Genomic DNA, 27,404 nt, shown 5'->3' on the forward strand with positions numbered 1-27,404 from the left:
TCTGAGAAAGCTTACCTCCCAACATTGCTTCACTAAGGAATTAGTCTCAACATGGGTTTTTGTGAGGAAAAGCCATGTTCTACCCAGAGCCCATATGGAACAATTCTAGGCCACACAGGTGAAAGCACATAGGAGAAAAATTCAGAAAGCTGAAAAATAAAATAATGCTTGTTTATTTACAGGTTATTCTTCATTTTAGGTCACAGGCAGACACAAGCGACTGTGTAGTAGCCCTACGGCTACTGACGCCTATCAAGTAGTAAATGTGGGTGAAAGTTAGGGCAAAAATTAGAATTAGACTTACAAGGATATTTCTGCATGAAGCATGCCCAATATTACATAATTACAAATATGGTAGTTCATGCATAAAACTGGGATAGTTTTACCTTTGAAAACTGAATTGCAACAATGGGTTACAGAGTGCTAAAACGCCATAGAAGGCAAAGATGCAAACAGATGTTACTGACTTACAGAATAATTATTCCTTTATCTTTTTTGATGGGAAGTGATCCTCCAATTTAAGATGCACATAAATGCTAGCCATAGAATGAGGCTATGAGAACCAACAGTTGGGGCTATGCCCAGCTGAATCCAGGAGCTAGGAACTCCATCCAAGGCTCCCACAAGGGTGGCAGGAACTGAAGAACTTGGACCACAATGTGTTGCCTCCCAGAGTAATTAGTGGGAGGCTAGAATGGTGGCAGAAGTAGGACTTGATCCCAGGTACTCTAATAGGGAATGCAGGCTTCCTAAAGTGGCTGCTTTAACCACCATACCACAAAGCCTACCTCAATACATTTTTTTTTAATACTTTTCAAAAATGTCATTTTATGGGACAGTTAACCTGTTAAAAAATAGCAAATCAACTTGGAAAATGATAATAGCAAAAAGACTAATTTCTATGATAGAAATTAGCAGTACTTTCTGCTCACTACTGAAGCAGGATTCCACATTAAAAGCAGAATTTGTCTTTCAACAGAATAAGGCAGGTCAGGACGATCAACCCTAGAATTTAATGAAACAGGAGGATGTGTTATATAAAGGAAAACAAAACAAAACAAAATAACAACCCAATCTTAAATTGTTGGATATAATATTGATGGCAAAATTTCTAAGAGATCATTCATTTATTTGGTTTAGATTCTTAGCACAGAAAAATACTAGGAAGTAATGATAAGGAGATATGCAGAAGTGATATAAGTTCTATACACAGATGAACACAAGTTTTAATTTTCTATTGAATTTATTGGAAATTACCATGTTATAAACACAAGAGATCATTCTTAATGGGTCAAAATTGTAAAATTATTAATTAAATAAAAACATATGATTCCCATCATACAAAGATAACTCTAAATCTACTCTGAAAATGTAATCAAACAATAAGAGTCTCTTTGGGGACTGTATCTAGTACTGCATGAGTATGCTATCCTCTAAGAACAGGTGAGTGGCAACCAACCAACAATATAGTGAATATTCCAATATTTGGGGTAGTAGTTGAAAAACCAACCAACTTGTCCAGACATTGTATATCCCTATCCTTGTATGAGACTCAGAGATCCAGATAAGAATATTTTAAAAAAAAGAATTTTTTTTTTCAGTCCAGAAAATCATCAGAGCCGATTATGGGCTAATCAGCAACTAAAGAACCTTTATAAAGATAAGTAGGCCTGAAATCACATCTACTTATTCTGGGAAATCAAGCAGTCTTACCTTGAATTAGTATGTTTTAGTCAAAAATTTGGAATTAATCAAGTATCAGTTAAAAATTTCTAGAGAACACTCCAATGCCAAATGACCACTAACATGCTATCTCCTACAATGATGATTCCTCGATTCAGGATAGAAGGCATTGCAAAATATTGTGCACTGCTCAATAAAGAAATATCTTGTTCAAGAAACTCACTTTCTCATATAAGAAATGCACTGAATAAAGTGAATGTTAACGAAAGAAAAGATAGTGTGAATAAAACTAGGGGAAAGAAAGCCACTAACTACACAGGAAATTCATGGAAGAATAAATCATCACAAGAGAAGAATCATTTTTCCAGTAGTCCCAGTATTATGAATGATATTTTCATGAGCCTGTGCTGCTTTGTCCAGTGGATACTGAGAACCTATTACAGGTTTCAACCATCCAATTTCCATTCCGGCTTGCAGAGCTGCTGCAAATTGCTGAAATTCCTCCTAAGGTAGGAAAAAAATTATTTATAGTGGACCATATGATTTAGTTTTCAGAACCATTAAAAACTTCAGAATCTAAGAGTTAAACCACAAAGTTTCTCCTAGAAACTTGTAGCTTTTTCCTACTTGTCTAGAACTACAGGAAATGTAGTACTCAGTAGGGTAACCATGAGTCCCATTTGCCTGGACAGTGTTAGTTTAGCTGTAGTTATGTTTAAAATATAACTAATAGGGGGTGGCGCCGTGGCTCACTTGGCTAATCTTCCGCCTGCAGCGCCAGCATTCCATATGGGCACTGGGTTCTAATCCTGGCTGCCCCTCTTCCAGTCCAGCTCTCTGCTGGGGCCCAGGAGTGCAGTGGAGGATGGCCCAAGTGCTTGGGCCCTGCACCTGCATGGGAGACCAGGAGGAAGCACCTGGCTCCTGGCTTCGGATTGGCGCAGCACACCGGCCATAGCGGCCATTTGGAGGGTAAACCAATGGAAGGAAGATCTTTCTCTCTGTCTCTTTCTCTCTAACTCTGTCAAAAAATAAATAAAAAAATAAAGTATAACTAATAGAATATTTCTTCTTTTACAAAAGTGTTCTGACTTGGAAATGGACAGTAAATTATATTGTTGCTCTATCATTCACCCACTGCTGTTGTCAAGTACTAGCCATAACATGGACCTTTTTAAGAGATTTATTTATTTATTTATTTGGAAGGCACAGTAACGGGGGAGGGGAGGATTAGAGAGAAAAAGAGAGAGAGAGAGAAAGAATCTTCCATCTGCTAGTTCACTCCCCAAGTGGCCTCCATGGATGGCCAGGACTGATCCAGGCTGAAGGTGGAGCCTGAAGCTCCTCCAACTGGGTCTCCTGATTGGGTGGCAGGGGCTAAGAACTTGGGCCATCCTCCATGCTTTTCCAGGTTCAGCAACAGGGAGCAGGATCAGAAGTGGAGTAGCCAGGACCCAAGCCGGCACTCTAATATGGGACACTGGTGTTGGAGACACTGCTTACTAGCTCATTGTGCCACAACACTGGTCCCTACAACATCTACTTCAATGTCTGGTCTGCTTGATTAGGCAAAATGTTTCAATGTTTACATTACCAAAATTAGAATCACTTCTTCTCTTACCTTAGTTGAGGAATACAGACTGACTCCAATTATACTAGACTCTTTTGGCATGAGGTCCCGTGGGGTTATTTCAATAGGACCTCTGCTTCCAACAATCTATTAGGAAAGACAGCATGTCTATAGTTAAAGAACACTGAGAAATAGCAATAAACTGTGGCAAAATTTTAAAGTGACAAAAAGAAAAAAACTTACTATTACTCGTCCTCCACGTGACAGAAGTTTCAAATCATTACTAAGATTCACATTAGCTAACATTTCAATAATCACATTGACTCCTTTCTCACCAACAGATTTCTACATGATAAAAAAAGAGTACAGAGTAAGGCAACATATGAAAAACTGTCAAATAGCTATGATAGTATCATATTTTACAGAAACGTATTTCAAATGACATACAAAATGCTACTTTTAAGACCAACAATGCAAATTTTAAAATGATCTAACAGAATGTGATGTAATTCTGAGGTACCAGCTACAAAGTCTACAATGATAAAAATCTGTATAAAATAAACTGCCATAATGAAATAAAGTTTGCCAGGGGTTTTCAGGTGCTAGACTCAATTTGAATATTCTTTCCTTAGGTGAAAATTTTCTATCTTCAAAATGAACTTTCACAGAGAAATAAACAACAAATAAAAAATCCAAAATCCCCAGGAGGCTCCAATTTTTATTAAAAAGAAAAGAAAATATATTGACTGTTTGGTGTTGTAGAATTTTTTTGTGTGTGTATTCAGTTTTATTCTACATGGTTTATAATCTTCTTGACACACTGGTTCTTCTCTTTTGAGACCTCAGATATTATTTCCCCAACATCTAAACCTGGCTCTTTAAGAAAGCTATATGTACTTATACATATTTTAACAATAAAGTAGGGAATGAGAGACAAAAAAAAAAATCCTCTCCTTACTTAATTTCCATTTTAGTAATTTCTGGAGTTTTTTTTGAAAAAGGGAAAACATAACTTTGGAGGCTGTCTACAGGAAAGATAAAAAGTTCAATTTGAAATAATAATCAAAGCTAGAGAACTTAAGGTTTACACTTAGTCACAGTGGTGAGAATAATAAAGAAAGGCTATACATTTGAGTGACATGTCAGAAATGAAACTGATAGGCTGGCGCTGTGGCTCACTAGGCTAATCCTCTGTCTGCAGCGCTGGCACCCTGGGTTCTAGCCCCGGTTGGGCACCAGATTCTGTCCCGGTTGCTCCTCTTCCAGGCCAGCTCTCTGCTGTGGCCCAGGAGTGCAGTGGAGGATGGCCCAAGTCCTTGGGCCCTGCACCCGCCTGGAGACCAGGAGAAGCACCTGGCTCCTGGCTTCGGATTGGCGCAGTGGCCATTGGGGGGTGAACCAACAGAAAAGGAAGACCTTTCTCTCTGTCTCTCTCTCTCTCACTGTCTAATTCTGCTTGTCAAAAAAAAAAGAAAGAAAGAAATAAAACCGATAGAATGAGGTAACCAGTTTGATGGGTAGAAGGGAAAATAATGATTAAATGATTAGAATAAAAAATGAAATGAGGCAGCCAGTGTTATGGTGCAATGGGTTAAGCAATCTGAGTGCCAATTCAAGTCCCAGCTATACCATGTCCAATCTAGCTCCTTGCTAATGTGCCTGGGAAGGCAGTGGAGGATGGTCCAACTGCTACTTACATGGGAGACCAGATGTTCTTTTTGGCTCCTGGTTTTGGCCTAGCTGAGAGCTGACTGTTGTGGCCATTTGTGGAGTGAACCAGTGAATGGAAAATAGGTCGATCTCTCTCTCTCTCTGTCACTTTTTTTTTTTTTCTCTCTCTCTCTTGCTTTGCCTCTCTACCTTTCAAATCAATAAATCTTTTTAAAAAATGAAATTAAGGCTCCTCCCTAGAGTGACCTGAAGAATAGGAAAGTCTATCAGGCCGATGGCATGAAGGAATGGAACTCTGGCCACAGTGTGTTTTGGAAACTAGTAGCACACAGTAATAAGTAAAGCCATGGGAATATGAGAGTGATTGTGGTGAAAGTGTAGCACTAGGGAAGATGAGGAACCAGAGGCAAAAAACTCTAGGAAGCACTGATGGCTAAATAGTATTATAAAGAGGAAGAAGACTGGTAGAGAGTGAGGAAAGAAGAGAAATAGTTTCGAGGCAATATGGTCACAGTCCTATGCTCCTGAAACATCAAGTAAGAGGAAGACAGAGTCATGACCATAGATTGACAGTTAGGGGGCTCGTCAGTGACCTCTATGAAGCAGTTTACGTGGTTGGGATGTACAAAAACTGCAATGGGAGGTGATGAGAGTTAAGGAAGTAAAAGCAGTTAAGTATTTATGATGTTTTCAAGGCAGTAAGTATTTATGATGTTTTCAAGAAGTCCGGTGATGGTACATAGAAGGAGAGAGAAAAGGATTGAGAGAAAAGGCAAAGAGATAGTTTTTGTGAATTGGAGACTTAAGCATAAGAAATCAGTGGGAGATGGAAGCCACAAGAGCATTATTGCTAAACAAAACTATATTCTTAAAATACTCGGTCTTTTTTTTAATCTTTGTAAACATTCTTTTTTTTTTTTTTTATTTTTGACAGGCAGAGTGAACAGTGAGAGAGAGAGGTAGAGAGAAAGGTCTTCCTTTACTGTTGGTTCACCCTCCAATGGCCGCTGTGCCCAGCGAGCTGTGGCTGGTGCACCGCGCTGATCCGAAGCCAGGAGCCAGGTGCCTCCTCCTGGTCTCCAGGCGGGTGCAGGGCCCAAGGACTTGGGCCATCCTCCACTGCACTCCCGGGCCACAGCAGAGAGCTGGACTGGAAGAGGGGCAACCGGGACAGAATCCGGTGCCCCAACCAGGACTAGAATCTGGTGTGCCGGCGCCGCAGGCAGAGGGTTAACCTATTGAGCCATGGCGCCGGCTGTACACATTCTTGATGGTATCGGAGGTAAGTACTGAATCCCAGGTTTTCTGGACATATGACAAAGGAGTGCCTTTGCTCTGTTTTTTGGCAAGATCACTCAGTGGTAATATACGCTGACTCATATTTTCCCTCAGTTTATAATGAGCTAGTTTACCAAGAATTCAATACCTGGGAAATTCTTTTTTTTTTTTTTTATGATTTATTTATTTACTTGAAAGTCAGAGTTACACAGAGATAGTAGGAGAGACACAGTTGTAAACACAAAGCTACAACTTTACCTAAAATGTGATTTGCAATACAGGGTACTGAATTTTATTGCTGTAAGATTCTTTTTTTTTTTTTTTTTTTTGACAGGCAGAGTGGACAGTGAGAGAGACAGAGAGACAGAGAGAAAGGTCTTCCTTTTTGCCGTTGGTTCACCCTCCAATGGCCGCCGCGGTTGGCACGCTGCGGCCAGCGCACTGCACTGATCCAATGGCAGTAGCCAGGTGCTTCTCCTGGTCTCCCATGGGGTGCAGGGCCCAAGCAATTGGGCCATCCTCCACTGCACTCCCGGGCTACAGCAGAGAGCTGGCCTGGAAGGAGGGCAACCAGGACAGAATCCAGCGCCCCGACCAGAACTAGAACCCGGTGTGCCGGCGCCGCAAGACGGAGTGAGCCGCGATGCCGGCTGCTGTAAGATTCTATAAAGGCTATATTTTATGTAATACACATAAGACAAAAATGGTAGTGGAATTTTAAAAATTAAACAACTCTGTTTTGTAAAGTAATTAAAGCTTTAAGAAGCTCACTAGTGTGAAAACACATATAGATGAAAAAAACAATCTTAAAAGAGGAGTGATTGGTAAAAGAATTTATAACAAACCACGTAAGTCTCCAAATAACAAGCTTGACTTCAGTAAAATTATAAAAATTTTACCTTAATTTTATCAATGTAATTCACTTCTTTGTGATTAAACACTTCATGGGCTCCATTCTGCAAAACAATCTTCTGTCCCTCCTCAGTACTGGCTGTGCCCAAAACCTTTAAGCCATGAGCTCTAGCAATCTGGCATGCTGCTAATCCAACCTGAAAAATGAAAATATAATCCAATAGTTACACACTCTCTTAATTCCTGAAAACACTTATTAAATATATGTAATAAACACATATATACACATATATGTAATGAACATAGAGACTCTTCTAAGGCTTATCTTATCCATAAGGGTGTAAACGAAAAATATGAAAAATGGTTAACTTTTATTAAGCCCATATAACGTTCCAGGTACCATTCTAAACAGTTCCTACACACTGCTTTTATTTCATCCTCACAATGACGCTATGAAGTAGGTACTATTATTGTCTCTACTCTGAAGGCTGAAGCTTCACAGTACCAGTGACTTGTACTATTCACACACAGAGGCAGAAATAGGAGCCAGAGCAAATCAGACTGTTGAAATTAAGACTTTTAACCACTACATCAAAACGTTTGCATACTTACCTGCTTTAGGCAGAAGGTAAAAAGTTTAAAAAAATACTAACTTTAAGCTTTAATTAAAATAGAAGTGCACATATAAGTCCTCTACCGTAGGAAAATACTAAATAACAAATACTGAAATAAGATATTCAATAACAAATGTAAGGCCTCCATCAGAGATGGGGGGATGTGGGCAAACTAATTAATTCATCCATATGCTGCATACTTACTATTTACTATGTGTTAGATGTGGTATTTAATGGACAAAATCTACATATTAAGGAGGGGAACATATGAATAAATAAATGAATAAAACTCAGAAAATGCTAAGTGCTAAGAAAAAAATAAAACAGCTCTTGGGTTACAAAAAGACAAAGAAAGGGGCTATTGAGGTCATCAGAACTGGATGCTCTGAAGAAATGGGACCTGAAGGCGGTGAGCAGTAAGTCACGGGAATATCTGGGGAGCCACGCGAGGATGCTTTAGGCAGAGGGAATGGCCATGGCTAAGCTGATGAAGGGGGAATGTCCTTTGGGTGTCAAAAGGGCAGAAAGAGAGTCAGTGTGGCTCAGGGACAGAGTACATGCAAGGAGAAGATGAGGCCGGAGAAGTAGACAGGCCAAGTCATGTAAGGACTCAGAGGTAAAGATAAAGGTTTTGAATTATATTAACAGCTATGCACAACCATTGGAGGACTATTGGAGGGCTTAGGCAGGGGTAAAATTCACACTAACTACAGGTAAGATACAAATAAGTTGGGGGAGGAGGCCAATGTGAGCAGGAAGACCAATTTGTAGCAAGTGTAATGGTATAGGTGGAGACAAAGCTGGCTTGGAGTAAGGTGGTGGCCCTAGGAAGATTAAAAACAGATTCAGATATGATTTTGAGGTCAGCTGATGAGACTTCAAAGGCTGAATGTGGGAGGTGAGGAAAAGAGGAAAAATCAAGTTGTCTCCTTACATCTCTGGTCAGGTTAACAGGGTAGATTAACTTGGTTTCTAAGGGTGTGAAAGCCTTAAGAATACATTGTGAATCCGCTGAGCTCCATAACGCTCACCAAAGTGACAATGTTCAGTAATCAGTCACACATAGGCACGGAGTCAATGAAGTTCGGAGTACAAGATATGAATTTGCGACTCCTTATCTTACAGATGGCATTTAAAGCCATGGGATTGGAAGAAATCACTAAAAAAGCCAGATAAATGTGCTTGGTACAAAAGAGAAATGAATACCATTTGGGAACACAGACAAAAAAATTAATTATTTAAATAATAATATCCTAGGTTATACAAGTCTGATTCCATGCTAAACAAATGGTACAGATAACTGTCACACAGGTTTAGAGCTGAGTTTCTCAAATCTGGCACTGCTGACACTTTGAGCCAGATAATTCTTTGCTGTTGAGGACCTGCCTGTGCACTGAAGGATGTTTGACAGCATTGCTGGCTTCTACCCACCAGATGACAGAACCCCTTTCCCTAACTGTGACAAAGTAAAAATGTCTCTATAGACATTTCCAAATACTCTTTGGGGAGAGGGTGTATGATGCAACATCACCCCCTACTAACAACCACTGATTTAGAGGAAGGATTGGTTTGGGCAGGAGAAAACAATTAAACTATAAGATGATGATAGGGATTAATTAAGGTTCTAACAGAGTTACAGACTCCTAGGCTCAAAATAGACCTTATACATTGTTGGCACATGAGAGTGATAAGCCTGAACTCAATAGGGTTTGGCAGGGATTTGTTTAACAAAACAAGTAAATACAGAACTAACTCACTGTCTGACAAAGGAGAGAGACATATAATTCGATGAAACACAGCGCACCATGGGTTAAGCACACCTGACTTTTGCTACCTAAATCTCTAATTAAGAAAAAGTAATAGACATTTAATAAAAAGCACATTTCAAACTAAAGATTTAATATAAACATATCCCCTTATGCTCTAATTGCCTCAAAGGGGCACTCCATGGCTCTTTCAAAGGCAATATTTATTCTATTCTTGTCAACATGTAAAACAGCAATCTTCTTTCAATAGATTTTGTAACATTATGTGGTAACTATTTTTTTCCTATTTATTTTGCTAACACTAAAAATAAGGCACTCCCTACCAACATATCTGGATAATGGCTCTGTTCATAAATTCCACACCACTTTAAACATACAACATAATCCCAAAGGAATTTGAATTAAATGAGGACAGAAAGCACAAACAGAAAGCCAGGCAAAACCCAACACTCTGTTTTCCTCTGATAGGCTAGAGAGGATCAGAAGCACTCCACACACCAGGTCGCCAGCCTATCCCGGCCAACCATGGATTTAACAAATGCAGCCAGCTCAGAGAACAGTGTGGATTTTACCTTTATATAAAAAAAAATGATGGTGAAGTGACTGGGCTTTTTACAAGAAGGTAACAGGGAATAAAAAAGGATTTTCTTTCAACTCTTCCCTTCCTACTGAAATCTTTCTCTTTTATACAGAAAACAAGGCTAGTTAGCTGAAAGCCAGAACAATTTAAATAAATGTATGTATTTGACAGATCTTCAGTTATTTAACATGAAGTTTCAACCAAAAACCCTTTCTTTGGTGAGGCTAAACAATGAGTGTTTTGGACAAAGTATATTTGTCATATTTTCTCAAGTCTCAAGAAAACAAATCTTGATCTTTTTTAGCAAATAGTTTGATGTGTGAAACCCTTCAAAATTGATCTATTTGAGATCCCAAGGAAGTCAGGTGTGAAATCTTGTGATTCATCTATCCAAAGGAACAGAGAGAGAGAGATGCTGGACTGAATTGGCAGTATTGCCTGGCCACTTTCAGAGGTAAATTCACATTTTCAGGGTAATACTCACTATTCAATGGACAATGTACCATTTAATAGTTCATTTCTTTCAATCTACTCGTCAGAATACACAGTGCTCTAAAAGGGTTAGCCAGTTTCCTCCAGGTGACCCATCCAGCCCCAGGCCCTTTGTTTTAAAAATGTGAAATCTCGTCTCCAAAATTTCTAAAGCCTCTATATGCAGCATAGAGGTCATGTGGATTTCTTGTTAAATTCCAACCTCAGAGCTGTAACTTTTCCTCTAAGCTCCTCAGAGGCAGATTGGCAGCCAGTTTCTTGAAGAGGTTTCTGACAGGCCTGCCGTTGGGTGATTTCGGCAAAGGGCTCATTTTATAAGCCTGAGCCCTCCCCTCACCCCCCGACATTAGCATTTTAAGCCATGGGTTGTGGCGTTAAGGACACAGCTGTATACTGTGCACTCCATGAATGTCATCAAAGCACAGCAGGCCAACAGGCGCAGGGAGACAGAAAGGACTATGAATCCACAGTGTAGCTTTGTAGTGTGCTGCTGTCGACAGCAACACAGGTAAAGCTTTAATGAGCTTTAGTTTCCTTATCTAAGGGAATACGGAATTACTATTAACCTTTAGAACTGTTTAAAATTCTAAATAAATATTCTTGTAACATGTACCACTTGAAGGCAAAAACAAGGCAGATTATCTTGGTCCACACCCAACTGAGGTAGAAAAACCAATACATATATCTTTTGATGGATGGTCTGTTGCATTTATTAACCAAGAAATGCTAAATAATGACAAAGAATCACCTTTTGAAGAATGTTCTTAAAAAGATTCACTACACAAAGGGGGAAAAAAGCACCCTTGACTCCTTTTATAAATTTGCCTTTCAAAGATGACTTAAAGAACTATAAGGTGAAACTCAGAAATCAAGCTCATTGAAAAATAAGCAAGAAAGAAAAAAAAGATACTTACTCCTCCACTAGCCCCATGAACCAGAACATTTTCTCCAGCCTTCACTCGGGCACTGAAAAAGAAAGCAAAGGTTCCATCTCCTTATTTATTCATTTTGAAGCTAATTAGGCTCAGGTATTTTGTTTTTTTTCTTTTTCCTTCCTGTTTTCAAAATTTATTTCAGAGGCAGAGTTAACAGACAGAGATATGGAAAGAAAGAGAGAAAGGGCTTCCATCTGCTGGTTCACTCCCCAAAATGGCTGGAGCTAGGCTGCTCCAAAGCCAGGAGCTAGGAGCTTCTTCCGGGTCTCTCACTGAGGTGCAAGTGCTCAAAGACTTAGGCCATCTTCCACCACTTTCTCAGGCCATAAAGCAGAGCTGGATCAGAAATGGAGCAGCTGGGACTCCAACCAATGCCATAAGCGATGCTGGCGCCACAGGCAGAGGCTTAGCCAACTATGCACAGCACTGGGCCCTATTTTCTTTATCCATCATATTTATGGACGTTTTAATCCTTAGTCCAGTAACACTTACTAAATGAGTAAATGCATCCTGATATGGAGCTCAAAATATTCTCCAAGCTCCAAGGGATCAAACAATGATTCTTCAGAGCCACAGATGAGAGAAAACCTTCAATTCATTTGCCAGGCATCACAATATGGTGCTACTTCTGAGAGGTGTAGTCCTCACAGAGATGCTAACCAAGAATACTGAGCTTCGTGGGTCTGAAGTCTTTCGTTCCCACACAAAGTGCTTTGAAGCAGGTTCAACATGGTTCAGTCTTCATTCTGTGGTCCAGAATAACGCCCAAGTAAATGTGGCAGCCTGACTACTTTTGCCATTGGAAAGACATATTTTCACTTCTCCATGCCTTTGAACTGTCAGGTTGCACCAGCCTCTAAGTCAGTTCAGACAGCAATGCTGAGTCAGCAATGTTAAAAGAGGAGGAAGTACAATAAATTCTGTCACAGAAGTCCCCATGTCACCTGCTGAAATGCCCGGATCTGTTGGGTGAAATGACATAATCTTACTTCTGGCTCCAACTACTATTTTTTCCATTATGTACTAAAAACAACATGCACCAAGACAGAGCTAATGACACAGCCAGCCGCTGCTGTGTGACCCAGAACTGACTCCGGTGAGGCTCTCTTACTTCCTAAAGCAATGGGGGTAGCCACACTGTAGAGCCATTATGTTCACTCTGGGTCTGAGAACACAGTAGGTAACCCAGAGTCTGGCTCGTGGCTGTGTGCCAACAGCTGACAAACGGCAATAATGAGCAATCACTGATATTTTCTCTAACATTCTAGTTTGGAGATGAAGGGATTGAGAACAGTGAATTAAACTGAGGGTGTGAACAATAAACTGAGATAATTGTTACCAAAAGACCTGACATTTAGAAAAGCATACTATTAACATAAATGGATAGGATTAATAGTGTTGTACAATGGGATGTGAAATATTTCCCAGTGAATTTTTTTTCTACAAATCTTATAAATAACTCAAGAAACACTTGGAACCTGAGGAAGCGGGGTGGGGGTGGGGCAGATTCACTCCTGGATCCCCACTACCATGATGCTTCTATCCTCCTACAGGGGCACTGTACTGGTGAATTTTATGTAGCAACTTGACTGGGCCAAAATGCCCTGGTATTTACTCAAACACTACTCTGGATGTTTCTATGAAGGTGTTTTGCATGAGATTAACATTTAAATTGGCGGATTTTGGCTGAAGCAGATTCACCTCTGGGATGTGGATGGGCCTCATCCAGAGGAGATGCTTGAAGGACTCGCCTGTCTCTTTCCCTATTCCTGACCTCAAATTCATCCTTCCTGTGGCAGACAAGTTACCTTCACAAAACACAAATACACAAAGACATTTTCCTGAACAACACATTTCATTACCCCCAATCCCGTACACAACGTGTCAGCTCTATCATCTGAAACTTATATCTCTGAGGATGACAGCTAACCCTTACTCAGAGATTTTTATGGCCTAACCACATTGTCACTTCAGGTTGAAGACTCCTATCCAACAACACCTAATTACTACAGCTCCCCACAGATCTCATACTGTTTTCCCCTACAGACCATGCTAATCCCAAAATCCTCTCCTCTCCCAGCTAAATTTCCCTAAGCAAATTCCTAGTGATTTTTTTCAAATACTTATCATATTTGATTAAAATACAGATTCTCAGGTCCTTGTCATGGAAACTGACCAGCAGGTTGGGGATAGGGCCCAATCTGCACTTTTAAGTCATTGCAGCCCAGATGATTCTAATGGATGACTATTACTGAATCATGCCATTAAAATAATCCAAGTCTTATACCTTGTCAGAAAGCCCTCCCTGGTATCACCACCAGCATAATCTTGTGACCCCATGAATCTCTAATGCACACCACCACTGCCATACTTTCCACATTATATAGAAATAACATTACTCTTATGTCTACCTCCCTCCCTAGACTGAGTATCCTGGAGTCAATGTTTGTTCTTCTCTGTATCCCCAGTGATTAGCACAATCCCTCAAATTAGCAGTTTTCACTTCATAAATGCTTACTGGTAACTGGCAACCAACAAGGATGGACAGATGGATGTAAGGCAGGAAGGCAGGCAGTACCTGTGCAACAGAGCTCGATAAGCAGTAAAATAGGGGATCCCGATGGCAGCTCCCTGTTTGAAGTCCAGTTTTTCAGGCAGTGTGTAAACAGTGTGATCAGCTGCAAGGGCATACTCCGCATAGCCCCCAGAGACCGTGGCAGTGGTGAAAACTCGGTCCCCTTTCTGGAGGGAGACGTAAATTGGACTTAAAAATTATGTCAAAGTGGATTAAATCATAATAAGAAAATATTTACATTTTATCTGAAACACACACAGAGCAAGGTGGGGGGAGGGGAGAAAGGGAAAGATCTACCATTAGCTGGTTCACTCCCCAAATGGCTGCAACAGCCAGGCTGAAGCCTGGAGCTGGGACCTCAATCTGTGTCTAACATGTGGGTGGCAGGGACTCAGCTACTGGAGTCATCACTGTTGCCTCCTCGGAACTGCATTAGTGGGTAGGTGGAATTGAGAGCAGAGCTGGGACTTAAACCTAGGCATTCTGATGTAGAATACTACCTTATTTGCTACATCAAACACTTGCTCCAGAAATGAGTATTTATATATATATTACTTCTATACCTTAAGTCTCATAAAATAACTTTAAAATACTGAATATTTTAAATGTTTTATTAATGAGAGAATCAATTATAAGAAAAATTACAGGAAATATGGCAGATAAAAGATAAGGAAGGAGAACACTCCAAATGGCACAATGATGATAATTTATCTTTAATGACATAATTTACCTTTACCTACTGACATAATTTATCAATCTATACTGACATAATTTATCTTTACCTACTATGCTAGGCACCACATTAAGTGTCTCATGAGCATTATTTAATTCCATCTTCACAAGCCTCGCAGGTGGGCACCTTCATTACCTCCACTTTAGGTTAATCCTACTACTCAGATTAGGAAATTCAGGTACAAAGAGTGCAGTAATTTCCTAAGATTAGGCAGGCAGTAAGTGGCAATTAATACAAAGCATTTTTTTTGGTCCAACATACTAGGGAGAAGAAGCAAACAAAATGCAGCTTCTTCCACAAACACCTGCTCTAAATCACTTCCACGGATATGCTCCTCCCTGTATTTCCATCTGCAATTAGCTTTTAGCCACTTCTCACTCCATTTTGATTCTGCTTCTGTATATATTAGCTTTGCTTGCTAACAGCTAAGGGTGTATCTTGTGAAACTATGTGGGCCCAAATTCCCAGGAACTAGGTTGAATGAAATGTGTCCTTCACTGTTATCTTACAACCATATTCTGGTTTTCTTTTTATTATTCACTGCATACCAGGGGCCCAGTTTGAAATTGTGAACCCTAGTGGACAGAATACTATAAAAAATCGTGTAACTCGTTGTTGGGGGCTGCAATCTGGTAAGGAATGTTGGTCCAGATCGGTTGCCGGTCCAGATCGGTTGCCTTGTCTCTCATTTGCCTCTCATTTTCAATAAAATTCATGTGTGACTGTCACTGGTTTTTGTAATACTCTGTTTTAGCTGATGAGTAGATGCAACAATCCACAGAACCCCCCCCTCCCCAAACAAGAAACCAGATAACCATATTTGGTTTTTCTTTTTCTTTTCATTTTTTTTTTTTTTCAGATCACCATATTGAGCGCAAGATGAGCCAGGACAGGTTTCTCCACTTGTCACAGCACCAGAAACACAATCAACTCTCAATAAATGTTTGCTGGGCCCATGCAATGGACAAGCAGATGCATGACTATGGGTGAGATAATGCAGTACACAGGCACGATAGGTCCGATGTAATGTTAAGGGAAATCAGACTGCCCTCTACCAACACCTTCTCTAACTCTTCCTTTCTTGATCGAAATTGTAATACTCCTCAGAATAGTAATATATTATGGCAAAGACTATAATAAACAAATCTGAAAGAGTTACAGCAATATGCAGTGGGATAGAGATGAAAAAAATCTAAAAGGCACCCAGGAGTCAAAGAAAAGCATTAATGCTTAATAGTTCCACCTGTATACAGTCAAAATTAATCCTGTTTTTTGTAGCTTACAAAACAGGTTGAATTGGCTGAAACACAACTCCAGTATTTATTGAGAATTACACTGTGTTGCAGCAGGTTAAGCCTCAGCCTGCAATGCCCACATCCCATATAGGTGCCAGTTCCAGTCCCAGATGCTCCACTTTCCATCCAGCTCCCTGCTGGTGTGCCTGGGAAAGCAGAGGATGGCCCAAGTGCTTGGGCCCCTGCATCCATGTAGGAGACCCCGAAGAAGCTCCTAGCTCCTGGCTTCAGTCTGGCCCAGCCTGGGACATTGTGGCCATTTGGGGAGTGAAGCAACAGATGGAAGATCTTTCTCTCTCACTCTTTCACTGTAAACTATGCCTTTCAAGTAAATAAAATAAATATTTTTAAAAAAAGAATTACTATATGGAAAACATTACTTTGTGTTGCATGAGGGATATTAATAGCAAGACACAGCTCCCAATTTCAAGCATTCCATACTCTAGGAAGAGAGAAAAAAGGACAGAAACTATTGTAATAAAGCAAGGCAAAAAGGTGAACCATCAAGAAGTATAAGAAAAAGAAAGGAGTGGCATCTAAATTGAGGAAAGAATAGCTTCATTGAGAGGCAAATATTTGCCTTGGGTATTGAAAGACAAAACAAAATTTGAGAACCAGAACTGGGAAGAGTCCTAATGGGTGAAAGAAACAAGGTTAGCAAAAGAATGCAGGGCCAATGCTGTGGCTTAGTGGAAAAAGCCGCTGCCTGAGTGCTGGCATCCCATATGGGTGCCAGTTCCTATCCTGGCTGCTCCAATTCCAATCCAGCTCTCTGTTGTGGCCTGTAAAAGAGGTGGAAGATAGCCCAAGTCCTTGGGCCCCTGCACCCACATGGGGGACCTGGAGGAAGCTCCTGGCTCCTGGCTTCGGATAGGTGCAGCTATTTGGGGAGTGGACCAGCGGATGGAGACTCTTTCTGCCTTTCCTTCTTTATCTGTGTGACTCTGCCTTTCAAATAAAATCAATAAATATTAAAAAAAAAAAAAAAAAGGAATATGAGCTGAGAAATTACCAGCATTTAGTCTCAATGGACTGTTATATAATATATTTGAGAGATAAAATGGGAAGAAATTTAAACTGGAGTATTAGGGGACAGGCGCAGTGGGTTAAAGCCTCATCCTGAAGCACTGGCATACCATTTGGATGCCAGTTCGAGTCCCAGCTGCTCTACTTCCTATCTAGCTCCCTGCTGATGTACCTGGGAAAGCAACAGAGGACGGTCCGGGTCCTTTGTCCCCTGCACCCACATGGAAGATCTGGAAGAGGCTCCTGACTCCAGATCGGCTCAGCTATGGGCTCAGCTCAGCTACAGCTCTTGCGGTCATGTGGGGAGTGAACTAGAAGATGGAAGACCTCTCTCTCTCTGTCTCTATTGTGACAGGGTAGCCTTAAGTTTAAGGTTTTCCCACAGGACACAGCCAGTGGTTATAGGTTATCTTGCTTGGTTGCTTCAGAGCAGAGACTGTTCCTTTGAGAGAAACAAGTTACAGATATCAGGCTGCTCCACCGGCTGTAACCAGCATATTTCTGGCTTCTGTACTTCTGCTTGCTTGCTTGATAATGGTCAAGGCCCACAAAATGTAGTTTCTGCCTTTAAAAGGCCCCCCACCCCCACCCCGCCACTGCAACTCGGGGCTGTCTTCTCCAGACTTGCTCTGAGAGGGCAGTCGCCATCTGGCTAATAAAGACTCCTAATGTGACCTCAGAAGTCTCGCTGTGTTTTTAATCTGTGCCCGCCACAGCACTACCTCTCTCTGTAACTCTTTCAAATAATAAATAAATCTTCAAAAAAATTGGAGTCTTAAACTCCTTGATTCATGTATATAAGTTCCAACTTAATTCTGCTAAGCAAAAGGATCAAAGAAGAGAGAGCCTGGGATGGGCCGGGACGGACAAACAGCTCATTACTAAAGCATAAGCTTCTGAGAGGGAGAGGGTGGGAGATAAGAATGCAAAGATGGAGAAGAGCATGAAACAGCCTGATTTTATAACAACTAGAAACTTTAATAATATCCTAAAGCCTATAAGGAACTAACACAAGAATTCAAATGGAGGTATGGGACAATCAGAATTACACTGTAGAAAATGATTCTTTCTGGAGTAGGGATATTTGCGAGGAATGGATGGCGGGTGATAAATTCAGTGTCTACAGAACAGAAATCCAGGTCATGGGTACAGCTGAGTAGGTATCATAATCCGAACTACACTGTAAGCAGTGGGTGTGGAGAGGAGAGAGACCAGTTCTAATACTGGGGAGATGATGGAGGGAGAATGAGGAGACAAGACTCAGATCCCGGAAGTCAGCAAGACAGCCACACAGGATAGGGGTAAATGTTCAGTAAGGAAACATAAACACAGTGCCAGACACGCTCAGTGCGAGGTTCCTAGAAGGCAACCGTGTGAGTTGAATGCTCTTCAACAGACTTTCTACAGTGATGACGACAGCAGTGTTCTCTACTTGAACTGTCCAGTGGGGTGGCTGCTATATGCATGGGGCTATGAAGCATTTGTAATGTTGCTAACATAACTCAAACTGAATTTTAAGTTTCTATTTAATTTGCATTTTAAATTGCTAAATATGGATTGTGGCCAGCATTTTTAAAATTAATTATTTTAAAGGCATAGAGACAGAGAGAAGATCTTCCATCCACTGGTTCACTCCCCAAATGCCAGCAACAGCCAGGGCTGGACCAGGCTGAAGCCAGGAGCTCAGAAATCCTTCCAGATTTCCCAAGTGGGTTGCAGGGACCAAAATACTTGAGTTATCACCTGCTCTCTCCCAGAGTGTGAATCAGCAGGAATTTGGAATAGACAGCAAAGTTGGCACTTGAACTCATGGATTCCGATTTGGGATGTGGGTACCTCAAACTGGGCAAAACACAGTGCAGCAAGTACCCTCCATGTGGCTACCATTTTGGACAGCATAGGTCCAGAGCTTGGTCAACAGTTCTCAAAGATCCCACCTGTGATGATGGAAACTGAGTGAGTGAGCTCATTCTGGAAAAGCACAGAAAACAGACAGCCCAGGTCCAATTAGGGTCTGGGAGCCCCAGGCAACACCAGGATTTAAGGAGCATCCAGAGAAGAGGAGGCTTAATAAATAGTTGCTCAGAGAAGAAGTGGAAAGGAGAACAGGAGAAAAATGATGTCACGGAAGCTGAAGAAAAAGTTTTTTCTAAAGAAAAAGTTAAGTGGCTGAGAGTGTCAAATGTCACAGGGAAGTCAAGAAAGATAATGACATAAAAGGGCCCATTAACTCCAGCAGTACAGAGGCCATTAGTGACATTAGCAAGAATCATTTCACTGGAGCTATGGGGGCAGAAGGCAGATTGCCACAGGCTAAGAAGGGGAAAGCTGTATGAATTTGCCCGTCTTCCTGTACAGGGGCACCTTAATCTTCTTGGTCTCAGTCCAATTTTGGTAAATGCGCTGCCAAAGTTGAGTAGGTCAAGAAATTGTGAGGAAAGATGCTAGAACATGAGTATAGTATGAATATTCAATCTATGTTTTTATGTCTTTTGGCACATAAATAACAAAAGCACTGATCATAATAACACTTTCATTGACCTTGGTCTGACTCCAAGCTCTGAAACTGTATAGTGACCTTGCCTTTTTCCATGTTTTACTTATTCTTTAAAATAATTAACTTTCCCTTTATTCTGTAAAGCTAAATTTATAAATGAAATTAAAAATCATACTGGCCTGTATATTATCAAGAGTAAGGAAATAGTATAAATATATTTCCTGGTTTGTTTTCTTTTCTAACATTATCTCTAGTAAATCAAAAGGATCACAGTTCATTCTCTGGAGATGAAAAGATGCAGAAATTATCCACATTTATTCCCAACAACGCAAAACAAATAAAGCCTCTGGAGAAAAAGTATTTATTTTTTGACTAGAGGAGTCCCCCAAGTGGCAGAAAAGATATAATGGGGCCTTTAAAAGCTTTAAATACAGACGCATTTTAAAGCTATGCTAAAATATTTTAAGAAAAAAAAAAGTTAAGCCAAAACAGAAATAACTAAAAATGCCATACCTTGAAAGCAGACACATTATCTCCGACAGCTTCTATGACCCCAGCCACATCTGAGCCTGGAGTATAAGGTAAGACTGGTTTTATAATGTGAGTGCCAGAGCGAATATATGTCTCCACTGGATTTACACCACATGCGTGGACTTTGATTAGAACCTGTAATGACAATGTATTTTAGTTCACAAACAACATGTACCCACTCATTCAGCATTATGCTATGCCTGTGCTATAACCGGAGTTATAAATACAGAGAACAAAACAAAACAAAAAAAATCCACAGAATAAACGAGCACTAGTCTCAACAATCTCACCTAATTTTGCAAACCAACATACAAACAAAAAGAAAAAACAGAATGGCTTAAGAACTAAATTAAAAACATTATGCAAGTACAGTGTCAGAAACTTCTAGAGGAATACGTGCAGCAGCCTCTGCGTGTTAATTAAGCCTATGACTTTTTCTTCCTGGGTCCACGGAAGAACATTATTTTCTGGATGCCTTCATGGATAGCAGGAGTCAAGCACCTGAATTCTGGTCAATGGAATGTGTCAGAAGCGATGAGTGCCACTTGCAGGCCAAGCCCACGAAACTCTCGCCAGGCAATCCTTGCTGTTTTTACCCTTTCATGGAAAGTTTGATGGATACGAGAGATGGCAGCAGTCACAAGATAAAAGAAGCCAGGGTCCTGAAGGCACTATTGGAGAAGAGGTACCTACCAACATTTTGGAATTTAGTGAATGAGAAATAATTTTGTGTTGTTGAATCATTGAAATTTGGGAGTTACATCTATTATAGGAATGAATCTTGCCTCAATTAATACAGAATGATTACTCTGCCATAAGCATAAAGGATGGCCTTACAGAGGAAGCAGCAAGGATCCTCAAGATGAGTAGAAATTCTTTAGGAATAAGAGAAAAAGGATATAGTAGTGAAAAGGAATTGACAGAAGAATAGTCTCTTGAGGAGAATGGATAAAGTCTGATATTGTTACAGCATAGACCATAAAGAAGGAGTTATAAGAAATAAATCTCTAAAAATTGGTTATTACCAAACTGCAAAAACTCTCATAAGGCTTACTGAGGAAATTAGACTTGGGAGCCAAATAGGGCACATTAATAAAAACACAGTAAGTTTGAACTAAAAGTATATTGTTAAAGTCACTGGAGATAACTAAACTACATTTAAATTCTCTTAAGTCATAATGTGAGAAAGCATGAATGCAGAAGAAACCTATTTTCCTACTGTGTACAAAATGGAAATTATGAAGGTTCGCAATAGGATAACTTACTCAAAACTACTTACGACTCCATTCAGAAAGATCCAGTGAATGCAATATAGAGATGATTTTCAACTTTAAAAGTTTTCTTATAAACAACAGTGATTTCTTTTCAAAGGCCCTTTTCACTAATTATTAGGTTTATGTTAACTTTGTCACAGTTCACACACACAAGCGTACTTCAAAGGGATTCTGGAAAATGGAACTAAAAGATAAGTTTACTTTGGTGCAAAAAAATTTATAAACACCCAGTTTTTTAATAAAATGCATTCTTCTATGAACTGTTTGAAGGTCCCTCATATGCATGGATTTCAAAAAATTTTTGCACTGAAATACACTTATCTTTTAACTTCATCTTCCTAAACTTTTGGAACTATCCTCATATAAACAGTACAAACTTCGTCTAAAAATCATTCTGAATCTGCTTCTTTTGAACACAAACTTGATGTGCTCGAAACTCAAACTCAGTGTAATTATTGCCTGAATGAAGTAATTATTTCCACCTGATGTTCTTTTGGAACTGGCACTGCAACATCCGACCGGAGTTTCAGCACTTCTGGCCCACCAAATTCAAAAACTCTAATAACTCTCATCAACTTCTGTCCAGTCGCCATGGTGATCTAGATACCAAGAAAAAAAATTAATGTATTGTCACAGTGTATCTAGGCTATCACTAGGTTTTTTTCCCTGGAGGGGGCAGATCAAACAATTTCTCAAACAACAATTTAAATCATGAGCTTACCACTGATTTCATTTCATGTTTCAGGACCTTTCATCTAAGAACTCTTTCAGCTACAAAGCGAAATACTTCCCACTACTTCCCTTAGGGGTTCAGTGCCTTCAACAAGGGAATCAAACATGCAAACAAAAACATCTGGATAGACCTGGCATGATACCATATCTTATGTCTTCTTTTGTGTAAGCTTGAGTTGCAACATCTTGAAATTTTAGGAGCTGATATAAATTTTATTAACTAAACCCACAGAGAAATATACAAAATAAACACATTTACCTGATCCCCAGCTTTAACAAATCTTAACATTTGAAAAAACTAAATCATTATAGCTAACAATGAAGCCTGCTGTGCCCACCATTCTCCAACCCATTTCTGGCCTATCCTTTTAGGAGGTGACTATTACTATGAACACAGTGTTAATCACCTGGAGTATGTTATACTACTACTAATGTATAGGTATCAGTTAATAATATGTTCTATTGTTTTGCATGTTTTTCAGTTTTATTTGGATTTGTTTGTTCTTAATTCAGCAGTTTGCCGTTTCCTCCCAGAATTAAGCTTTGAGAATTATTAATGTTGAAACACTTGGCTGTGTGCAGTTAATTCATATTCATTTTTAAAGATTTACTTATTTGAAAAGCAGTGAGAGAGAGAGAAAGAGAGGTCTTCCATCTGCTGGTTCACTTCCCAAATAGTTGCAAAGGTTGGAGCAAGGGCTTTGGAAACTAACAGTTTGAATTCCAGTTTTATCATTTATTAGCCACACTGTCTTGGGCAAAGTAGTCAACCTTTTGAACCTCAGTTTTCTCATCTGAAAAGCAGACGCCTACTCAAAATTACTGTGCTGAAGATACAGCAAGCACCAAGTGCAAGGCCTGACAAATAAATGCTCCTTTCCCATCTAGTCTTCTTTCCAGCTTCTTATACATAAAAATATAGTTAACAGATCCATAAGCTGTAGTTTGGAAATTTATATTCATTAAATAAAAGATAAAAAAAAATATATACTTAACAGTATTTACAGGACTTTAGTTATAAAAACAAGCCACAAAGAATCCTAGATCATCATTTAAATAAAACATTAATAACAAACACTGGTTGTTATTCATACATTTCTGAACATTAACTCTTTGTGAGGCACTGTGCCAAACCCAGAAAACCTAGGACAGACACAAAATGTGCCTAGCCCCCAGCTCCTGTGAGCTCAGAGCTCTCACTTTCTCACACATACATTCATCATATAAGGTGCTCAGCTCTTTTTCTACTTTTAATATCTACTTCCAGGGCCAGCGCTGTGGCTCAGTTGGTTAAGTCTCTACTTGTGGCACCAACATCCCATATGGGCACTGACCCTAGTCCCGGATGTTCCTCTTCCAATTCAGCTCTCTGCTATGGCCAGGAAAGCAGTAGAAGATGGCCTAGACACTCAGGCCCCTGCACCCACCTGGGAAACCCAGAAGAAGCTCCTGGCTCTTGGCTTCAGATCGGCACAGCTCTGGCAGTTGCAACCATTTGGGGAGTGAATCAGTGAATGGGACAACTTTCTCTCTGTCTCTCCCTCTCACTGTCTGTACTCTACCTCTCAAATAAATAAGTAAAATCTTTAAAAAGAAAATCTACTATCTTTTCACTTCTTTCACTTGTATCTATTCTGTACCAACAGAACCACCATTATCTTAAAAAAATTAAGCAATATAAAAGCAAAATCACTCTGAAACAGTATCTGTATCTTGTACCTGACACATATATTTCTGCCCTACATTTTGCCATTGGCTAAACTGGGAGGCAGGAACAAAGGAAAGAGGAGACTCATCCTTAATACTGGATTTATGAGATTCACCTGCCTTGCCTAGTACTATTGTATTATCATGGAGCTTGCAGAGGGATGGGGTATGACCTCAATGGCACTACCTTCTATTCTGTTTCTCTTGATCTTTTTTCCCACTGAATTTATGCCATTCTGATTGATCAGCTCCAGTCTGCACTCATTGCCTTTGAACTCTGCTACCCAGAGAGTCATCATCTGCTTCATAATACAAGTGCTGTGTCAAAGGGAATTACAAAAAGAATAACATAACATGGCATACTAACAGCAATTATAACAATTAAATTCCCATACTACCCGATTCCTTCAAAAACACAAATCTGACACCTCCACCGAGAGAATTATTTTCACAGCATGCAGAGAAGCAACAGTTATTAGAACTGTTATTTTATGCAGGAGCAAAAATAAAATCACCATTTATTTTATGGATGAGAACACATCACAATAATTTGACATGGTGTTCCATGTCACATTTCTAGACAGAAATAAAGCTAGAACCCAAGTCCTATACCATAAATGTAATTAGATAATTTTGTTTTTCACCTTACTGTACAATCCTGTTCATTTGACCCTTTGAAATGCTGGCACAGCGGACTCTTAATTCATTAGGAATGTTTTATACTGATGATAATAAGACAGATTGAGCTAACACTATGAAACTGAACTAACCTTCGGGTAGGATCACATATTTTATGGTTAAGACATGTGCTCAGAGTTTGACAGTTCACAAATGCTCACAAGTCAGGGAATGCAGCAGATACAAAGGACATGATTCTATAGGGAATATATAATTTCCTTTTCTGGAAAATGGGGATGGTATTCCCTAATATAGAATCTTTGTGAAAATGAACTACAACAACATGGGGAAGTATTTCACAGTGGGCCTACCCTACTGTAAGCTCTGTATTATTCAGAATAAGCTGTGGTCAGCAGGCCTTATATTGCTGCTGTTTTTTAATTAAACTTTATTTCAATTAGATCTTTCTACTTATCAAATCTAAGCTTCAAAATTTATTTTTTAAAGATTTATTTATCTTTTTATTTGAAAGGCAGAGTGTCAGAGAGGTACACACACAGAGAGAGAGATCTTCCATCCATTGGCCCACTCCCCAAATGACCCCCACAGACAGGACTGTGCCAAGCCAAAGCCAGGAGCCAAAGGCTTCATGTTGGTCTCCCACATGGGTGGCGGGGTCCCAAACACTGGAGTCATCTTCTGTTGCCTTCTTACATGCATTATCAGGAAGTGGAACAGCAGGGAATTATACCAGCACTCTGATATAGGATGCTGAAGTCAAAGCAGCAGCTTAACCTGCTACAATACAACAGGGCCCCTAAAAAATTATTATGACATGTGAGTTTGGCACAGGGATTAAGTCACCACTTGGGACACCTTCATCTCAGTGTATGGGTCAGGCTTTGGCCCAGCTTCTGAACCAGGTTCCTGCTAAGGCAGACTCTGGGTAACAGCAAACGATGGCTCAAGTAGTTGGGTCCCTGTTATTCACAAGAGAGACCCAGATTGAGTTCCTGGCTCATGGCTTAGATCTGGCTCAGCTCTGAGTGTTAGGGGCATTTTGGGGGTAAAGGGAGTGAAACAGCTTTTGGAAGACTATTTCTCTTTCATTTCATTCTCTATCTCTGTCTCTCTGAGTGTGTGTGTGTGTGTGTGTGTGTCTGCCTTTCGAATAAACAAATTAAAAAAAAATTGCTGGGGATGGCGCTGTGGCATAGCAGGTAAAGCCACCACCTGCAGTGCTGGCATCCCATATGGGTGCTGGTTCAAGTTCTGGCTGAACCACTTCCGATCCAGCTCTCTGCTATGGCCTGGGAAAGCAGAAGATGCCCCAAGTCCTTAGGCCCCTGCATCCACATGGGAGACCTGGAAGAAGCTCCTTGCTCCTGGCTTCGTATCTGCACAGCTCCTACTATTGCAGCCAGTTGGGGAGTGAACCAGCAGATGGAAGATCTCTCTTTTTCTCTCTCCCTGCCTCTCCTTCTCTCTCTGTGTAACTCTTTCAAATAAATACATTTAAAAAAAAAAAAAACTGAACTAGTAAAACGGAGTTCTGAAAAAGAAAAAAAATCTGTTGAACACTTGCATAAGTGGAATGTCCGCAGGGAAGAGTAAAGATTAAAAAAAAAAAAGAAAAAAGAAAAGATAAAAATTGACTACCTTGGTTTAACTTTTGGCTTCATTTTTTTTTTTTAACTCTTAAAGGGGCCAACTTTATAAACCTAAGTGAAATTTAAAATTCCCCATCAAAAAGTGATCTTTTCCAAGCAATGCTTGTAGCTGTTTGGTTTAAATGAAAATTAGGATAGGAAAAATTTAAGAGATACATTTTAATGTACAATGAACAGATCGATTCACAGTCAGAATCAAGGCACTTAATAAGATGAGAATAGAAATAAATAAGAATTTCCAGGGAAAAATTTAAAAGTGAAAACTTGAGGCAAGTCAATCATTACAATTGTGCTGCTGCTGGTTAGGAACGATTCATGTAAATATACTGTTTATTAACCCAGGGGGAAGAACCCTTAAAGTGCACATTATCTCAATGCTCACTTTGGATTAGAAGGGGAGGGTCTTGGGTAAATTTGGGTGGCACAGAGCAGGGGCTCTCCAGCGCTGGGGAAGTTGAGCTCCCCCAGCTCGGTAGGTTTGCTGGTGAGCTGGCTTAGGGCGATGACCAGCCATGGAGACTTAACGGGCCTCACACAGCCACCTCCATTAGCTGCGGACAACACTCCGGACTTTAGCCTTTAAACCCGATGTCCTGGGCAGAAGTCTCTGGAGAGTCTGTAAACATCCAACGATGTGTTAACAGAGTATTTCATATTTTTTTTTCCCTTTTGAAACTTATTCTAAGTGGGGGCCATAGGATCAATAAGACCATATATTTCTCTCCAGAAGTAGGAATGCGGGCATCCCTGAAGGCAAGGCTGGAGGCAGGCCCGGGTGGAAGCCCTGGGAGAGCTGCGGGTACCTAGGAGAAGCGCACAGCTGGGCTACGGGCAGCGGTCCAGGGCAGACCCGCCAGCGTCGCTGCAGGAGCCCCCAGCCTGGGCTCCGGGGTGGGGGCGGGCGGTGAGAAGGCGGCGGAGGTGCCAACGGACGCCCCGCAGGGTGGCAGCAGCTGGACCAGAATACACTGAAACCAGGCCTGGGTGCCCGTGACCGATGGATAAAACTCCCCAAGCGACTGAAAGACGGGAACTCTAGGCGCCTGGGCGGGGAAGGTCTGGCGCTCCTTGCGCGCGGCAGCCTAGAGGGCACGAAACGAGTGCAGCCAAAACCCATTTAGACAAGAGGCACGCAGCTTCGCGGGCTGCACAACTTCAGGGGACTCCCGCAAACCACTTACCCGACTCTAGAGTGGAAATCAAAGTGTGCGCAGGCCCCTTCGGACTACTAAGAAGGAGGCGGGCCCGGGCGCCTCCAACCTCCGCACGCTCCGCCTCGCTGGCGCCCCCCCCCCCCCCCGACCA

General features: G+C 40.6%; 1 protein-coding gene across 1 annotated transcript; it reads right to left on the reverse strand.

Moving 5' to 3' along the window:
• Positions 1-157: 157 nt before the first annotated feature.
• On the reverse strand, positions 158-27,389 carry CRYZ (crystallin zeta). Its single transcript, XM_062191549.1, has 9 exons — positions 27,281-27,389; positions 21,855-21,971; positions 20,081-20,233; positions 14,020-14,183; positions 11,421-11,472; positions 7,102-7,251; positions 3,497-3,598; positions 3,305-3,400; positions 158-2,187 (listed from the first exon to the last, which is right to left on the reverse strand). The coding sequence occupies exons 2-9, from the start codon at positions 21,963-21,965 to the stop codon at positions 2,026-2,028; spliced, it is 990 nt and encodes a 329-aa protein (XP_062047533.1). The 5' UTR covers positions 21,966-21,971; positions 27,281-27,389; the 3' UTR covers positions 158-2,025.
• Positions 27,390-27,404: the final 15 nt, after the last annotated feature.

Source organism: Lepus europaeus, chromosome 5, assembly GCF_033115175.1.
Source record: "Lepus europaeus isolate LE1 chromosome 5, mLepTim1.pri, whole genome shotgun sequence".
NCBI lineage: Eukaryota > Metazoa > Chordata > Mammalia > Lagomorpha > Leporidae > Lepus > Lepus europaeus.

Coding starts and splice junctions, on each gene's coding strand:
- CRYZ (XM_062191549.1), bottom strand. CDS start 21,965: ATGGCGACTGGACAGAAGTTGATGAGAGTTATTAGAGTTTTTGAATTT. Junction 7,252..11,420: donor TTCATGGGGCTAGTGGAGGA/GTAAGTATCTTT, acceptor TTCATTTTTCAG/GTTGGATTAGCAGCATGCCA. Junction 2,188..3,304: donor GTCTGTATTCCTCAACTAAG/GTAAGAGAAGAA, acceptor TTCCTACCTTAG/GAGGAATTTCAGCAATTTGC.